General features: G+C 38.5%; 1 protein-coding gene across 3 annotated transcripts in view; it reads left to right on the forward strand.

Moving 5' to 3' along the window:
• The first annotated feature begins 1040 nt into the window (after positions 1-1040).
• RBBP8 (RB binding protein 8, endonuclease) overlaps positions 1041-18700 on the forward strand; it is a 45461-nt gene continuing 27801 nt past the window's right edge. The window contains exons 1-3 of one of the 3 annotated variants that reach the window (XM_040587034.1): positions 1041-1175; positions 9797-10017; positions 15216-15258. In XM_040587034.1, the coding sequence (XP_040442968.1) occupies positions 9906-10017; positions 15216-15258 (155 nt within the window). In that variant the 5' untranslated portion in view covers positions 1041-1175; positions 9797-9905. Of the gene's footprint in view, positions 1176-6549; positions 6641-6670; positions 7043-9796; positions 10018-15215; positions 15259-18700 lie in introns of those variants that run through there. The other 2 variants (XM_040587033.1, XM_040587032.1) reach the window with 2 other exon arrangements.

Consider the following 18700-nt stretch of genomic DNA (forward strand, 5'->3'; position numbering starts at 1 on the left):
ATTTGTATTTGAGAAAAAAAAGTAGTAAGTTTACACAGATGCAGGCTTCTGTTGGGGCATATCCTGATCTCTGCCTACAGCTTGGATAACTACGCTATATGAAGGACTGATGTGCAAGTATTCTTGCCCCCCAGCCACGCACAAGAAGGAGCACTGCTGCTGCTGCAGCCCATGTGCTATCGTAACAGGGCAGCTGCTGCATCTTTCAGAGAAGCAGGATGTTGCCTCACAAGTAGTTCCTCACAGTTATGGAAGCATGTCCCATACAATCCATGTTCTCTGACCTGTTTCATCTTGAAATATCCTGTGAAATAATTCAGGGTGAGCTTGCGCTGACCTAGGGCTCCACCAAAGTCATGAGGTGGATATTCCATGTGCTAGCTCCCAGAGTACCGTCTCCCACATGTAACAAAGCTATGCTGAATCCTATATATACAGTAGGTATACCTAAAGACTTAGAGCAGAACTCGAAATAAATCTGAATTAGAGCATAATTTGGGGTTTTTTTTTAGCTGGTCACACTAAAGATTTGGTGTTATTTGATTATAAGAAACCTGTATAGTTAGTGTTACAAAAAAAAGGTACTTTCTTTCCTGTTTCTCTTTGTACTTACGTTGGGCAAGACCTCTAGCCTAGTGCATCTGCATATAAAATGAAAGAAAATTTATAACAATAAGATCTTGCTACACTTAACAACGATGTATCATTCCCCCACCCCTCAGTAAATTATTTTGCTGGAGGCTACATCATTCTCTCTGAGTCGTATGTTGGGAGTTGACAGAGGCGTGAATAATTCACCGCGTATGAAGCCTCCCTGAGCCTGAGCTGAGCTGCAGCATGTTGGGCCGGCCTTTGATGCAGACTGGTTGGGCAGGTTCCTGGGCGCCCTGGGAACCGGTCTGACAGGCTTGTTATGCCAACAAATTCTGGTATGATTCCATGCTCTCCAGAATGCAGAAACCTGCCCAGCCAGTTAAATGAAAGGCATATTAGGTTATCCATTGCACATTGTATATATCTTAGGTGCAGCAGATCTCCTCTCGGCATTCTCTAGTGTGGTCCACAGTGGCTTCCTCATCTTACTTACACTTGAGGTTTATAGCTGGAGGGGAAGTCAATAGTAAATATTTATCACCCCGATCAAGAACAGAACTTTTCACAATTCAAACAGAAGGGTGAGTTTTGAAAGTCTTTCTTTAAAATTAATTTAAGATAACCTTAAGCAAAAATTTCTCTTATGCTTGAAGTGGTATAATGGCTATCTCCTTAACGTGTTTGAGTACTGCCAGTCTCTATAGCGTTTGTTGACAGGATTTTTGTGAGTGCAGCTTTTTGACCCTTCCGTGTGCAGCTCAACATCATCTGCTCTGTTTGCAAGAGTATTTACTGGAGAGATGATGGTTCAATGAACTAAGCATGGGAGTGAGACAGAAACTTCACTGCCAATGACTTAGTATTTTGAGCAAGTCATTTAAGTGTTGCCTGTTGGTCTTGGTTTTTATAGTGTTTTTATAATCCATGTCTCCTAACAGCACTGTTGTGACAAGGCATAGTGCCATTACAGTAAAATGTGTGGTTAGTAATTCTTGCCAGTCTAACGTTTTGAATTGTTCAGTTTTATGGAGGGAGTTAATTAAACTTAGATTTACATATTTAGACTTGGCTTCATGGTAAGACAGGAAAAGTCATTCTTACTGCTTTCTTTCTAAATACTTACCAGAAATTTGCCTGTTTAGAATGAGTAACTGTGGTGGCAATGATCACAAAAAGCAGTCCTAATCATAAAGAGTAGGCAGACCCAAAAGTTGTACCTGTATCTGCAACTGAATCCTTTCACAAGTTCTGTGTCAAATAAGAAAAATTAAAGAGTGTGAAAACAAAAGCTGTGGAATCTAGTAACTGATTAACTACTGGAGCACAGAAGTACTTGCTGAGCTGAATAGAAAGGAATGAAGACAGGTTTTGTCATGCCTGTTAGGACAAAATAACTCTTTAACTTAAGTAAATGTGAATCTTCTTGCCATAACTACATTTTTGAAAACCCTCACATAGCTACTTCCATTTCCATGGAAATCTTATTTTTGTCTATCTTTCAGTGAAATAATAACCATTCTCTTTCATGATGTAAAAAAAAAATAATCAGAATCCCCAGTGGACCTAAACCACTAGACATAAAAATATCTATACAGGATTATGTAAGACTGCATGGTAGTCACACAACAGGAAGCTTCAATTATGGAGGTGTTTACTGCCAGCTATTTTCAGGTTGATGCAAAAATGAACATTATTATTCTTTTGCAGAGTGCCAATAAAAAGGCCTCCTGAGCAGCTTAAAAATTCAATGAATAGCAGATTGAAATGACCTTCTCACTAGCAGCATTGTATCTGCATGTAAAAATTTTTCTTCAAAGTGTGGGAAAATGGAAAAGAACATATGGAAAAATTTGTATGCTCAGAAGCTAAAAACATTCATTATAAAAAACATTTATTTTTTATCATTTCTGTTGATATTGTTATCAAGTATGGAAGGAAAACTTGCTAAGGAATAAACCACTTTCAAAAGAAAAAATTACAGCTTGTTGAACTGTATAGTTTGCAAAGGGACTCTCTGTAGAACCTGTAAAATGCTACATGAGAGCTTTGATTTCTAAAGCGACACAATTTTAACACAGCACATTTTTTAAATTCAAACTAAATAAATCAGTTTTTTCAAAATACCTCTTGCCATCCTCTCTCTCTCTCTCCAGTTTCTGTGTTCTGTTTTATTTGGGGGTCTCCTCAGCTGCTTTTTTCAGGGGGCAGGAAGGGCAGGGGCCATTGTTTGGGGATTTTTTTTCTGAAAACGTAAGTAAAATATTATTTCCCATATGTTGTTTCTCTTTTGCTTGTTTTCCTGTCCTGAATTTTGACATTCATTACAGTAAAAGGTAGGTGGCATGATTTTGTACGCAGATCTGTAAACTTTTACTTCAGCCTTCCAAGCCTGAAACAGCCTCCCAAGGCTCAGATAAATATGCATATCTACTCAGACTGTTCACATTAACCCGAGAAACATTTCCGTCTGCAGCCAACACAAGTAGATGCTGCTGCTTAGAGTCTGAGGACCAGGAAGACTGCACTGGGGTGCTGCAACAGCATCCCTCAGGTTGCTCCCCCCCTCCCCCCCCCCAATCAGGGCTCTCTAAAAGACCTGAGAGCTTCAGTGGAATATATCCTGGCTGTTTCTGACTACAGATGAGAAGCAATGAAAGCACTTCAAAGAAGAGGGTTTCTTAAAGGGAACAATGTTACTGGCATCAGGGAATTTGATCTTGGCTCGATTTCAAAAGTCGCTACGCAAGCAGCTTGAGAAGAATCACATTCAACTAGTGGGGGTGATGGAGTGGCTCCTCCTTATTTTTCCAAAGAAAGCAACTACCTGTGCCAGACAGCAGTGGTGTGCTCTGTGTGTCCTCCCAGCTGTAAGAAATCATACCATTGAGAGGACTGCCTGTTCCTACACTCCCAGCTCAAATCCTGTTTAGGTAGCAGCTGAATTGTGCCACATGCTTTTATTTGCTGCATCTGATGTTGGGCTCCTTTCATGTCCTCATTGGCAAATGCAACATAATGTTCATTAAATGAACGTGACTAGAGAGTTAAGCAAGATATTCTTAAAGATATCCCTAAACGCAGATCTGCAAGTCAAGGAGGTTGTGAGCACACTGGCCATGAATGTGTATGTGCTATCTACTAAATATCATATGAATAAATTAGAACTTCACTATTATATATAGATATATATGTATGTATCTATTTATATATACAGGAAGAATGATACATTTACCATGGTGTTTAAAGCAATTCAAATATTTAAATTGGAGTTCCCCAGTGTCATTCAAAGCTGGTTTTAATCTTTACATCCAAATTTACGGTAATAGAAGTAAAAAATGTAAGCTTTCTACTAATCTCTTTTAACTTTATTCTGTATGCATATGCAGCGAGCTAGGTCAGCTTCTCCTACCTGAATGGTTAGAAACACTGATGCAGCCTCCGTACTACCTCCCAAAAAGTGTGTGTGTGTGTGAGCTAAAGGCTAATTTTTATTTTATCTGTGCTGCAACACTGTAGTACTCTTACAATGGAAACTCAGTCATCAGCTGATTTGCTGGTAAATAATCCAATCATTAACAAGGAAGGCATTATCCCTAAAGTATAATAGAAAATCATCAGCTTCACATACTATTAGTAAGATTAAACATTTCAGACCAACCAGGTCTAAAGTGGGCTAGGATTAAATTAGATTCCCTTTTTGCAGAGTTGCTCATGGAAAAGTATTCTGTCACCTAGTTTTATGTGCTGTATTAAGGGTTATTTTGAAATCTGGACATGAGCCATGACACCACAGAAAGTTTCATATCTGTTCAAGTGCAACAATGGTGAAGCATTTTTCCCACAGTTTTATTGTCTAGGTGTGTGTGTTTACTCCTATGAGATGAATGAGATGTAGTTCCAGTTGGACAAGTCAGTTTAAGACATCCAATACAAGTGAATGTGGAATATCAGACTCTTCAGTAGTTTCCTAGTATGTTTAATGAGCCAGGGATCTATCCAGTAATTGGTGGCCAAGTATGTGATTATGGGATACATAAAATCAAATGAATTTCTAAGGGAGACAAAGTTCAACTGCCGGTCTTAATCCGTTATCACTTACTGTCGAGTAGATAAGATTAACACTATAGAAGTCAATGGATTTATACTGCTGTAAAGTTCAACGAGAGAATATGAGAATAAACTGCTCACACAGTTTATGGGGAAATAAAATGGATTATGTAACTATTTTCCAGAGTGCTTCCTATAAATAGAAAGAAAGGTACAGTTTATGGTAAAATACCTGAATAATTGGCAAGAGGGCTGTTTTATTGCTACTTATCAGATTGTGTATATATATAAGACATCTCTTCCTCTTAACTCTGAGAAAATTACTACTTTCCTACACCACAAACTTTAAGATTATAGAAGTTTCAGAAGTAGAATAAAAAGCTGCCCACAGGCATTATTTAAGAAGACTAGTAGAGCGTTTATCATAACCTATTGTGACCATTTCTTCCATAACATTTTAGTTCTACCATATGTGTACCGATATGATAATGGATCAAACTTACGATGAAAGTAATCTGCTGCTGAGCTACTGAACACTGATTTATTTTATTTCAGGTGAAAAATAAGTGGCTAAACAATGGTGAGGAATGACCAGAAATGTTAACCACAAGCTTTTTCAAAATACTTAAAAACTCAAGGTACATATTTGATGGGAAACCAAGAGTATTTTCAACAAATTTGAACAACAGATGTAAAGCCTACTTAATCACAGGTCACTTTGGACTGTCTGATGGTATTTCAAAATATTTCAGAAATTTTGAAATAGTATTTCAGATCCCGCTTTATTTATGTTGTAGTGCCACGTTTACGATACTTTCTGGAGACTGGAGCAATCTAACAAGAGTAAAGTGGAACAGCTACTAACAATTACCAAATACCTGAACACCTAAATTTTTCATACTGCTATTAATAATCTAGAAAGCATGTGTTTGTAGCACAGGCCCTTGCAAACTGATCACCGTTGTATCTTCTAATTACGCCACTACGCTGTCTCTGCAAGTGTTCCTATACATGCCAAAACGGTCCCATGGAATTGTGTTAAGGCAGAACAGGAATAGCGAAAAGCTGTGTTTTGCTTCTATTTCATTACTGAAAAGAACTACAAACTAACTGTCAAGGGGTTTATCTCACGGCAGGCAGGACGGTTGGTCCCAATGAATGAAAGAACATTGACCTGCAATTTTGGGCAAAAAAAACACGTTGGTAGAAGTCTCTAAAGTGACACAAAAGTTCAGCTGCCTTATGCCATACTAGTTATATGAGCCTACCAGTTTTCATACTCATATAAAACATTAAAATATGTCCTAGGGTGTTCTGCTGTATGCTAATTAACGACAAACACATGGAATCTGTTAAGATCATGGGGGCGGGGGGCGTTACAAGTCTTATGTATGTAAAACCCAGCAGTCGGCAGAAGACAAATCCTGTGCAAAGGGTAGATCTGGCAGCACAGCCTGAATATTAGCAAGGCCACTTCTGCCCCAGCAGCGTATCCTGAAGATCTTTACATCTAAGCCAGCAAATACTTCTTTCAGGTAGGTTCCCCCTGCATGGGCAGCCTTTGTTTTAATCCAGGCTCTCTCACACACCCCTTGCTTTTCCATAGTGTTTTACGCCTGCTGCCACGCTTAACTGTGGCACCTGGCAAGGTCTGGCTCATCCCCTTGCCTTTCTCCTGGATGCTCTCTGTGGAAATCCCGAACGTCAGGCCAGTCACAGGATGAGGAAGAAGGCTGGGACAACGCCTGTCGGACGCGGTGGGTGTCCGAAATGGCGGAGCCCGCGGCACCTGAACGCATGCCGGAGGCCGCAGCCGCCACCGTGGCCGGGCGGGAAGACAGCCCCCAGGGCAGCAGACCCTTGCGGCCCCGCTCTCGCGAGAGCAGTGCCGAAGCCTCGCGAGAAGTGGCCGGACTCCGCCTCCCTCCGCAGGAAAGGCGCTCGGCCCCGACGTTCCCTTTTCCCGCCGTTTCGCGCAGAGCTGCCGGCAGCCAACCAGGTAACGGCGCGCGCTCCCCTCGCCGCCGCCGCCTGGTAACGGCCGCGAGCGTGCCGCTGCCGCTCCGGGGACGGGTCTGCACCGGCAGCGGGGCTTCCCCGCGGCCCACAGTTCCCGTGGGGCACGCTGCAGACACCGGCCCTCCGCCCGCCGGGAGCCCCCGGGCAGGGGGTGCGGTCCGCGCCTGCCCGGTCACTACGTTTCGGAGGCTCCGGCCGGCCTGGCTGCCGCTCGGGGGAAGGGACGTGTGGGACATGCCCACCCCTTTTGCCGTCCGGGCTGGACGTGACACGCCTGGCGGGCGGCCGGGGTGGCGGGAGCGCGGGGGCTTGCTCCCGCCTGGCGAGCTCTCGGGCGCTGGTCATGGTAGGAGTTCTCAGAGCATCCCGGCGTGCCATACGAGTGAGTTTTCTGTATAGTGTTTGTGCAAAGAGGGGAAAAAAAAAAAAAGACAAAAAGCACCTCTGGGCGGTACAGGAGAGTTGAGTTTGGAGGAGCAGCTGATGCTCAGGCTTTTTGGTGGGAGTCAGGGGTTCAGGAAGGTTTGTGCGCTCCAGAATCACAGAGAGGCCATGTGTGTCTGTCAGCGGAGTACAAATACAGATAAACAGCTTCAGTGCTTTATCGGTGCTAACTGCCGGCGCTGGTGGTGTGCGTAGGAAGGCTGTCATTTAGGAAGCTGTGCAGAGGCTTACGATGCCGAAGGGAGTTAGTGGTTGAAGGAAGAGTGGTATAGAAATATATGTTTAGGTTGTTTCGTGAAAGGGTTGGTCGGGAGGGTAGGAGTAAAGCCCTGCCTGAGAACGGCGCCGGTCGGGAGAGGGCTGGCATTGTGCTTCCTTCGCCCCCTCAGGCAGCTTCCAGTTCCCTCTCTGTCTGAAAGTGCCCATACATCCAGCTCAGGTGATGTTTTTTTCGTAAGGACTGGAGAATCCTTTCTTAGGACTGGAGACCGAGCTAATAAGCTGACATCACTGAATGCCTTTTACACCTGTGCAAATGCCCAGACCTGTCAAAGGCTCTGGTTGAGCACCTGTTTGGGGCACTCTATTTGAAGGCAGGTTGAACACCTGTAGAAAGTAATGTATCATTTCGGGATCTTGAAGTGGGTGAAGCTTGGAAAAACGTGTTGCTCCTTTTTTCCCCTGTTTGTATTCATTTGACATCCTAATCATTTGCAGAAACTCTGAGCAAGTTTTGTGATTTTTTTTTTTTTTTTCTAAAGCTCATCTTTGTGGAAAAAAAAAAGAACCAGAAAAAACCCACTAGGGACTGCCTTCACTAATTCTAGATTCAGATGCCCTTTTCTTTAGAATTATTCACCTGACATAATCAGATCTAAGATAGTGATAGTAAGTGTGTTGATTTCGCTGCGCTAGCACTTGACAGAGAAAAAAATAGTTTCTAAAATACTGTTGTTGAAGGCAGAAAAGTAAAGAGTTTAAAAGATGTTCCTAATGTCACTAGGCAATCAGTTCCACAAAGAAGCATTGTACGATAGCTTGATGTGACTGTACACAAAGTAGAGCATTTCAGCTGCAAAGATGCGAGCAGGTTACTTTTCAGCTTCTGCTGCAGAATTGTAGGCTTGGCTAATTTGAAAAGGTAATTTTATTTTGTATTAAGGACTTCATTTAATATAACAACATTTGCTAGCTTGAAACCAGGTATTGAAATGACACTGAATTTTCTATGGACAGAGTGTTAAAGCAAATGTGGGACTACCTATACTGAGTGTTCTGTCAGCTCCATTACTGTGGCATTTAAGTATCCTTATACTAGAGAGAAAAATACAGTTCAAGTGATCCCGTGTTGTTAAGAATAACGCTTTGTCCATTTACTCCATTATTTTTATTCTATTTTAAAGACAGCCAAACAGAAAGAAAAGTGACTTGCTTAAGACAGTGCACAGAGACAGGAGAAAGGAGACCAGAATCAAGGCCTCCAGGCCCTACACTAGGTCATGACCACTGAACCGAACATTTTATCATGGTGAATCTAGGGGACCAGTTAAATCAGCAGTTGCATTCAAATAGTTTTAAGTTGCTTGAAGGCTGTCAAGATAGGGAGTGCAGCTTCTTAACTAATTGTACACCTTGTATCATCTGAACTACAACTGTAATTTGTGTCTGAAATTTGAGAGTCAATTGCTCCTTTTATTTGTCTGTACAGACATTGTGGTTTGCTTGCTCAGACCGCTGCTTTAGGAATTGCACAAAACACCTTAGTGGTTTTTTTTAGTTGCTGTAATTTATATTACAGAGCAATAGAGATAGCTATGTCAGCCTGGTAATGACACAGCCCCTATTCAAAAATGTTTGTTTAAAATTGGCTACATAAAAATAGGGAAAACTTCGAATGACCAGTTTCACGCAGAGGGAACTGAAGGACAGAGAGATTACATGAATATTTCAATGTTGGACACCAGTGCTGATAGAATTGAATCTTACTTTGGCTCAGACCCAGATCAGAGTACCATGATTCCTGTGTAGTTTACCTGAGGGCATCATCTGTGTTAAAAAATCCTTCAATACAAATAAGAATTATGCTGTGATAGTTCTGAGTTGTGTAGGACAGTCTGGCTTGTAAGACAGAGCTATCTTACTTTGATAGTTCTCAAATACTAATGTTTTGGACATTTATGAATTTGACATTTCTCTCCTATTTCCTTTTCATCAGTGAGTAGGAATCATTTCAATGTAGAATCATGAAGACTTCAGGGGGTTGTGAACTTTGCAGAAGGGTGTCGTTTGAATCCATGTTTATGTAAAGGATGTATATACACAAATAAATCTCTGATAAAACTTTTGACAAACACTTTTGGTAACAGCCAGATTTTGGAAGCATGGGTTGCTTCTGGAAAGCAGGATTTCTGTTTAACTGTAGCTTTACATAGGAAAAGAGTAGAGACCTAAGCCTCTTAATCTAATTCTGAGTTGATAGCTGTTTAAGCTGGTGAGGGGGGAAGGAATTATGTTAGTTTATAATTACTTGTAGCAAAATACTTAGCATCTTACACACTTTCAGGGTGACTGTCAGTATATAAGTACAACTCAAGTTGTACAAAGGATAGGCAGTAAGCTTTGTATTTCATCCATGGCTGCAAGTTATACTCTGATAAATGCAAGCATAAGTGTTGTCGATCTGTCATTACAGGCATACACCTGTCTTCAGAAACAGCTTCATAACTATGTAATTTAAAATTTAAAGTGTGAGAGTCTGCCAGTTCTGCAAATAAGTCAAGCTGGGAGCAGAAAAAAGCAAGATGAATGCATCTGGAGGAAGCTGTGGGAGCCCTAGTTCTGCAGAACCTACAGGAGATTTCTTCAAGGACTTGTGGTCCAAACTGAAAGAATGTCATGATAAAGAAGTACAAGGTAAATTGTTAAAGTTTGGGTTCACAGAAGGCTGGCTGCTACCACAGGAAAACTTTGAACCAAAGTACTGCTCAGTCTGCATGGAACTGAATAGATTTTTAATGTCTTATGCAGAAAGTTGGATGGATAATTGCAAATGATCCTTACAGACTGACTACCTAAGCCCAGTCAACAGGATTAGATTTAATCTATCAACAAGTATAAACGATTTGCTAGGTCGGTGAAAAAAAAAAAAGTAACACAATGTTACGTGGGATCTGTGTTTGCTTAGGAAGTATTTAAATGTTACTTTATCTTAATGGATTATGATTCAAAGTTTCCAGATCAAGTTATTCAATGGAATTTTTTCTTTTCTCTTTGGTTTTAGTCACTTCAGATACAAGCCATTTTAATGTATTGTTTATTTTCCCTAACTTGTGCAAAATACCGCTACAAGTTAGTATTAGAGAAGCATTTCTTCAGTTTTTAGCCTTCTAAATTTTCTCAACAAAATTTATGATAGTTGCTTATTCTTACATTATATTTTGTGACCTGTGATATCAATTTTGCTATGCATTGACTGTTAGTGTCTGTTCATTCTTCAGTAGTGCAGGAAATTAATAACACTCAAAGTAAAGACGAATTATTGCACCGTGTATTTACATTCTTATAATATTGTTTTACAAGTAATATTCATAAAATGCTTTGTTACAAGTACTTAATAAGAAGGTAACATTTTGTTCTACTAATCTTAAGTCACACAATCCATTCTTTTAGATGGAAGTAGAACAGTATTTGAATCTTCCAACAAGCATATCCTTATGTATGAAGCAGTATTTATTAGGCTGGAATAAAAGCAGGTGAGATTTTGTGAATTAAGAGCTTTAGTCATGCTAGTGGATCTTTGTAGCCAGACTATTTCCATGGCCTTGGTCGTTTCCACTAGCCTCTAAACAGTTCCAGGTCTGTTCATTTAGGTCCATTTATATCATCACTTCCTAATTGCAAAAAACCTGTGGGGGATTGTTTTATAATGTATAGATGTTTCATACCTGCCACTAAAAGTCTTGACTCAACAATTTGCAACACTGGGCCTTGACACATTGTGTTAGTAATTAAAAAACAAAAACAAAAAACCAAAAACAAAACCAAACAAAAAACAAACAAACAAAACTATCAGTTTGGCAACTGAAAGATGTACCAGATAGTAGCATTTTGTTATGTTAAAAAAGTACGTGTAACCATATGAAATATAACTTTATATTGTGTTTCACAACAGAAAAAAATCTTACCCCAGAAAAAGTAATTAAAAAAATAGTTTTTTTCTTTTTATTTGTCTTTTTTAAAAATTATTAATGTTTTTTTGGGGTGGGTGTGATGTCAACTGCAGATAAATGTGGAAGTACTGACAGAATGGGATCTGGCAATCTGTGGCATGTCTGAACAAACAAAAAGCTCTAATGTAAAGGGTAATGTTAAGTGACCCCTTCTCTAGTTTCTTGGGATGTGCAGCACGTGATTTTAGAGTTTTGGTTTTCTTTATGCGAATGAAGATACTCTTTAGAATGCATGCTGGGTGTGGCCAGATAATTTTGCCACTAGGCAGTCTTTTTCATGCCTAGCCCTTTGTCAGTATGTCCCACACCGTGTTAGGTAAAATTAGGTCTTCCATGATAACATCAAAGACATGCCTGAAGGATAGTTAATTTTTTCAAAAGGTGGGGATCCTCTTATAGAAAATGGTACTGGAAGATATTTTAGAAACATCAAACACAGGCTTGCCTGGACTTTGCTTGTTTCTGAAGTCTATAAATAAGAATTAAAATTGACTCATGAGTTTCCAATCTAAATGTCAGCAAAAAATTATTTTAAAGGTGGTGGAAGGTGGATTAAGGGAATGTTAGTAGTTGGAGAAAAAGCTTTTTACATGTACAGTGCAGAATGTACTGAACACTGTAATGGTGGCATTTTTATTATTATAAATCCATGAAAAGTAGGATTTATGACACATGAGCTTGAAATGGTCAGGCATATTATACAATTTACAATATGTATATATAGAGAGAATTTAGACTAGAGAACACTTCAAACTCAAACAGTTTGAAATTGATTTTATTGAATTTTTATAGTACTATATTGTAAAGGGTGTATTTTTCCACCGTTGGCTAAACAAACACAGCTGCTTATTCTTTTAAGCTGATCATTTGCAAAAAATTCAGAATTTTGGCACTCTACAGGCAAAATAGTTATCGCTTTCCCTTAAATTCATTATGTGACAATGGTTAGGACTCCTACAACCCAGTCTCCATTGGGCATGGTCAGCATCAGTTGACTCTTCATGGAATTCAGATGTGCTCAGCAACTAGAATAATGGTCATTAAAACGATATTTACTTATGTTTCCTACCTGCAGAATGTGTGGGATACTTGCGTAGTGCTCACAAATTAGAAAGGAATTTAATAATGCTGTTTAGAAAGTGACTAATTTCTGCAGGTGTTAATACTTGCATCTAGTTCAAAATAATTATATGGATACTTGCTGCATGTAGGTCTTACTGGCATGGTTCTTGAGGATGAATTCAAGCCTAAAGCTCTATACTAAGAAGAAACATATTTCAACATAGAAATGTGAGGAGAGTTTTGTGTACAAGAAAGCCAGTTTATTTTAAATTATTCCTTACCTCTGAAAAACTAAAGATACCAGTAGATAGGGAAAAAGCCTGTAGTCACAGATGCAGAGACAATTATGAGGGAATCGGTTGTCAGTTGATAGATTGCTGTAGGAAAGGAAATGGCTGGAAGCTCCTCAAAAGTAAATAATTATCTACAGCAGGGCTGGAAGGGATGTTAGGAGGTCATCTAGCCCATCTCTATACCCTTAAGGTAGGTTTATGTCTGTGTCATTGTCGACAGAAGCTTGTCCAACCCATTCCAGGAAAACTTCAGCAATAAAGATACTGCAGGCTTTCCAGGCACTGTCAATTTTAAGAAAATGCATTTAATGCATTTGAAATTTCATCAGAATGGAAATGTCATAGCCATTAATTGAAATATTACAGGTAATAAGTTGCAAGCTTCATAAGATAGTGTTATCTGTTTCATTAATCTGCCTAATGATAGTTTAAAGAAAGTTTACATCACTTTAATGGGGACAGTGTCATTTACTAAAGCACTTATGAGCTCTAGTTAAGAGATTTATATAGTCTGCAGCTTGCCTACTCCACAGAAATATTGTGTGCAAGATAAAATTGAATTGGGAATGTACATAGTGTAGTACCACCTAAGTTTATGTGCTCACTACAATGTTAAATAAGGAAATCTGAAAAAGCAAAGCTCTTTAAATGAGTATGCTTAAACCTCCCAGTGCTCTGGAAAAGCAAAAGGGAGAGATTGCGTGTGTTGTAGTAATTCAATGCTCTTGAATAAATGTAACAAACTGGTTTCCTGCCTTCTCATTGCAGTCATTTGAATTAAGAAAAAATGCAGCCTTTAAGTAACTAGTTTGGTTCCTCCTGATTTCAGGTGAGAGGGGAGATAGTGTTACCTGTAGCACAGTACTGGGCCTTTTGAGCGCTGCCTCTTCAATTTGTGGCTCAGGTTGCCAATGTTACAATCCTAAATACTTGCTGAACAGACTGCCTGTTCATACAGGAGATGCATTGTTGTGCTGCTTCATTCCTTCCAATGGGCGTGGAGCAGCATTAAAAGCACGGTTTATAGGGGTTCTAATTGCAGATGCCTAATTGACTTGATGAATAGCAACTACTTAAAAAAATAAACCCTCTTTCTATGCTGATCTGCATGATAGAACACAACATCTCAGAGGTGTTGAACACTTAGCGATAAAAGAAATCTTGCTGAATTTCCTAATAACTTTTTTTTTCTTAAGTAGTGTCTGTGCATTTGTATCTCATTGTCTCACTGGCATCTTCTAGCAGTCTGTAGCATTTACTGAGGCTCTAGCTGGCTTGGCTGTTACATTGTGAGTAGCCTGAAGAGTAAACCTTCTCAAGCAAGTTGTGCTCCCCTTTGAGCTGTTCCCAGTTGATTGTAGTAGGGGAGAGAAAAAAGAAGTCTGTTAACTGCCTTAACCTACACTTTCTATAGTAAGATGTAGTATAGGGTATGTGTTTTGGTTTAAATTAGAAATTGTCAGAAGCTTTCTTCAAAGTGTTCTGGTTTTGCAAGTTTATACTGTTAACCTAAATGACAAATGCTGTTGCAAGAAGGCATACAAGACACCTTATGTTCTACCTGAAACCCGAAGTTGCTCCCAACTTTATATAGTTTGAAGAAAATAGGACCTTAGGAAATTATTGTTACGTTACATGTTAAATGTTATACCATTGGAGTCTGACGATTTCTGACCACTTACTTAGAATAGGAATGGCTGGCTTATGTGCAGGTAGTATCACATAAATTTCCATAACACTGCATCCCAGTTGTTAAGCAGTGCCATATGTAAAGCACCTTTATCTTCCTGTCCCTGCACACACCCCCACCCCCCCAAAACTTTGCAAGCAGATTGGCTGGACTGTCAGCTGGCCCCTTCTGCAGAAACCAACAGTTGTGTGTTCTGTGCAGAAGTGAAAAGGTTTGCAAACACATTTAGTACCGTGTGGGCCTTAGTGGGAGAAGGGCTGCAGGGGGAATACTATTCCTCAGTTCAACCGTAAGGTGTTCTAAAGAAGCTTTGGCTGAGAGGGCCTGGTAGCATACCTCCAATAGAGTATGTTGTCCTTTTGTGCTTTAAATCCTTGAGTCATGTATTTTTGATGTTTCCTTTATTGCATACACATTGTAATAAATTTTTCAGTTCAGTGGCTGGATGCTACGGTTCAAGTGTAGTATTACGCATTAATGTGTACACAGAACATATTTTATGCTACTTATGTAGGCATAGTCAATGGAAATATATTAACAGTGCTTGGTATTTGTGTGTGGTTTTTTACAAAGGTGTTTTTATACCCGTTTAAGTGGAAATCTGCTTGTTTATTTAAGAAGTCTCTTATTTCCTAGAGATATAATAGCTATATTTGTTTCCAAGATCCTGTAGAATATACTCAAGAGGTCCAGAATGAACCATTTTCTCTCCAAATTATTGATATTTTTTCTCTCTTTTGCAGATGTCATTGGCAAAAGGAGAGTTAGTTTATTGTTTCACACTTTTTTTTAAAATCAGAATTCTGTAACGTGTATTTTTTGCTTTCCACTTTTCAGGCTTACAGCTGAAAATATCAAAGTTGAAAAAGGAAAGATGCTTGTAAGTACTCATCCTAATGATATGATTTTTTTAAAGGAGAATCTGACTTATCATTAATGAGTTGTAATTCTTGTAAGAGCAATTGAGGTTTCATGGGTTCTTCCTTCAGACATGTACAAAACTCTTCTCACTTTAATTCAGCTGAAGTCATCTAAAGATCTACATAACTCTTTATAGGGTGTATAAATTGAACACTAGGTTGGCCTGTCTTGAACAAGTAACTTGTAAGGTTTTCTTATCTACAGTATTTCTAGGATGCCTATCAAGATGTTGACGTTTCAAATACGAAAGATAATTACAGAGACATTTTAAAATTGAGGTTGTACCTGTAAAAGAGAAGTGACAAGACAGCAACCCAACTTTTTTGAGAATTTTTTTTGCTACATATTTGCCTTCAGTATCAGGAGGTGTGCCTTAACTCAGCTTTCAGTCATTAAGTAAAGGTTCTGCTAATTTTCACTGAATTCTCATATTTTAAGATACATGTATCGTCTTTTGCAGTTATTATTTGCTACTTATTTTTAGTTATGTTCATTAGAAGCAACTGGAGGGGTGGGGGAAATCTGAATTACAAGACTTACATGTCCAGTAGAATCACAATATATATCTGCAGGTTTAAAACAGCTCTTGTTTTCCTTCTGCTGACTAAACCCATATTTAATTAAATGATAAGAGATATGCTAATGTGATTCTTTATTTACATTTTTACTTTAGGTTTCATTAATATTAATGGTAATATTGTATATGACTTGTATTATGACTTGCGTTTTATAAAGTACTGTGTAGGAGGAATAAAAATAGATTACTTGATCTTTTTCTACTTTGGAAAACAATTTAATTATATTAGATATATTAAAGAACTCAAACTCTTCTTAAAATTAGCAAAAATACTGCATATTTGCATTCCCAGCATTGCTGTCTAAAGTCAAAGTTACACAATGTTAGTTTTAAAGTGCAGCCACAGCATTATCAAGCAGTTTATGCTTTTTCAGAATTAGCATTTCTGTCATCATCTAGTCAGTTTTTTTCTCTTTTTTTTTTTTTTAGTTACACTTTTCAAATTGTGTAAGCAGGAAATAACCCTCCCTTAGTCTAGAAAAGTTAGGTCATCATGAGCTTTTTTGTACAATAGTAACTCAAGCAACTCTCAAACATTTTTGACAGTTACTCTCTAAACTCCCTGATGTGCTTATATTTCTGGTTGGGAGGGGAAAAAAGGTGTTCTTTCCATAGAAGTGAATTCCCTCTAGTGGAATCAATCTTTCCTTCTCCTGTAACATGAAGTATGTAAATGCATTTTATAATGATACTGGCTTTTCTGCTATAATTTGATTGTACTACAGTACATACTTAACTTGCTGTCTACTTCTATAATAACTGTTCTGTAATTATAACAGTGACTCACTTCCAGCAAAATTGTTCTTGTTTCTTCTCTCTAGGCTTTTGGAAGAAATTGCCTTCAGTTGTATAATTCCTGTTTTGCTGTCTTCCCTAGATATCTTTTTGGATTTTATTTAGCCTTTGTAGTGCTCAGACTCCCCTGGGCTTTTGTTTTTCTTATTTCAGTTAAGTATTGCCCAGATTTGGCATTTGATAATCCACAGTAGCACTTTGAGCCTGTACAGTATTGTGTGTACTCACATTTCAGCATCATACATGCACATCTCATCGGTGGAGGCTATAGATAATTGCTTACCATTTTGACTTCTGTCTGCATGGTGTCACTCTGATGCTTGCAGAGCAGGTGCATTTTTTCAGGGTTTTCTTTGCATCTTCTGAGGACTCTAGGCTGCAGAGAAGCTGCTAGAAGATAGCAGTGGCAGCTGAAGGAACAGTTCAGGACAGGATCACAAAATGAAAGATTAACTAATGACATCCACAACAGCATCCACCTTATTCTGGTACCATCAGGATTCCCTGTATTTACCAAGCAATTCACCAAACCTACAGTAGCGTTTACAATCCAGAGTACCTATATGGCTAACATCCTGTTCCCTTGAATATGTACCTGTTCCTCAAGATCAAGATTTGTCGGCTTTTATAATGGCTTCTTGTTCAAATTCCAATACTAGTAGAACACAGTGTGCTATTTGCAGCTGCTGTTTAACTGTGCGTAAGAGTTGAGAAATTATTACAAAAAAAAAAGTGGCAACAGAGTTCAGTTGCTTATTTGGTCTGTTGGTGAATCTTTAGTCAATTGGAAATAAGAATTCATATGAAGTTTATAAAGATTTTGAGTTCCAAGTTGTATCATGAAATGCTATCAGATCATCCATTAGAATGCAAATAGCATGTGTGGTTTTTACATTTTAAAGATAAGGTTTCTGAATACTAAGATTAATATTCCAGTATCACAGTATTTATGTTAGTAGATGAAATTATATTAGGTGGCTTTCAGTTAGCAAATATTTGGTGCTGTTTTATACTTAGAGGCTCCACTTTCCTGGAAAAAATCAGTTTATCATCTTGCTATTTCTTATGTGTAATTCACAAATTAAGTAGTTACTCCACTTTTTAATCTACAAGGATGAAATTATCTCTTGCTGTTACTGTTAACTTAAGCTGGTGTATCATGAGTTGCTTCCACATTTTGAAATCTTAAATTGATTGGTTAATTTTCTAGATGATTAATATTATCGGTGATGTGACTGAACACATATCGAATGGTTTAATTATTGTTTGGAATCTTTCTACAATTACTACATTGTAGATACAGTACTCTTACATAGGAGGTCTTGTTCTCCTTGGTGCATCTGAATACCTGAGGTTTAGTATTTCAGACTTGGTAATCAGCTGACAATGAGCACCTTATTTTGTATCCCACTTCAGCATTGGAGCTAATGACTTGTAAATGCTAGGTCAGAGACGGTTCATTATGTAGAGTGCCTTCATAGCCAAAACCATCTGTCATGTTTATCAGGTGTAGTGGAATTCTGGAAGAAAAAACCTCAAAACCAATAAACTATCAAACAAAACAGCCTCCCCAAAAAAACCTAGTTCCTTCTGCAGTTTTACCATCTTAATATGACATTTTACAGAGTTTAGATGAGAGGAATGGAGTATTAGTGTATTTAAATTTTATTGAGGGTTTGTTTTTTTTTTTTACAAATACTTAATGTCTTAGAATGATTTAAAGGTAGCTTGACAAAATACTTTAAAACTTGGTATTTTAGACCTTCGGTAAGTTACATAAATTGAGAATGAAGTGATTTTTTTAAAAACTTTTTATAGCATAAACATCATAAAAATACAGACTGCTTTTGTCAGATTTCAAATTTTGCCATGGCCTGGCTGTACTTGGTTAATGAGCTGAGGTAACAGGATTGGAATACTTTGTCATCTCTAAGTGAAAGTACAAGTCTTACATGTAATAGCATGAGGGACCATTTAACTGTTTTGTATGTTGTGTATGCAGCTGAAAAGTGTGATATGAGTTAGGAAA

The sequence above is a fragment of the Falco naumanni genome, chromosome 3 (assembly GCF_017639655.2).
Source record: "Falco naumanni isolate bFalNau1 chromosome 3, bFalNau1.pat, whole genome shotgun sequence".
Classification (NCBI taxonomy): Eukaryota; Metazoa; Chordata; class Aves; order Falconiformes; family Falconidae; genus Falco; species Falco naumanni.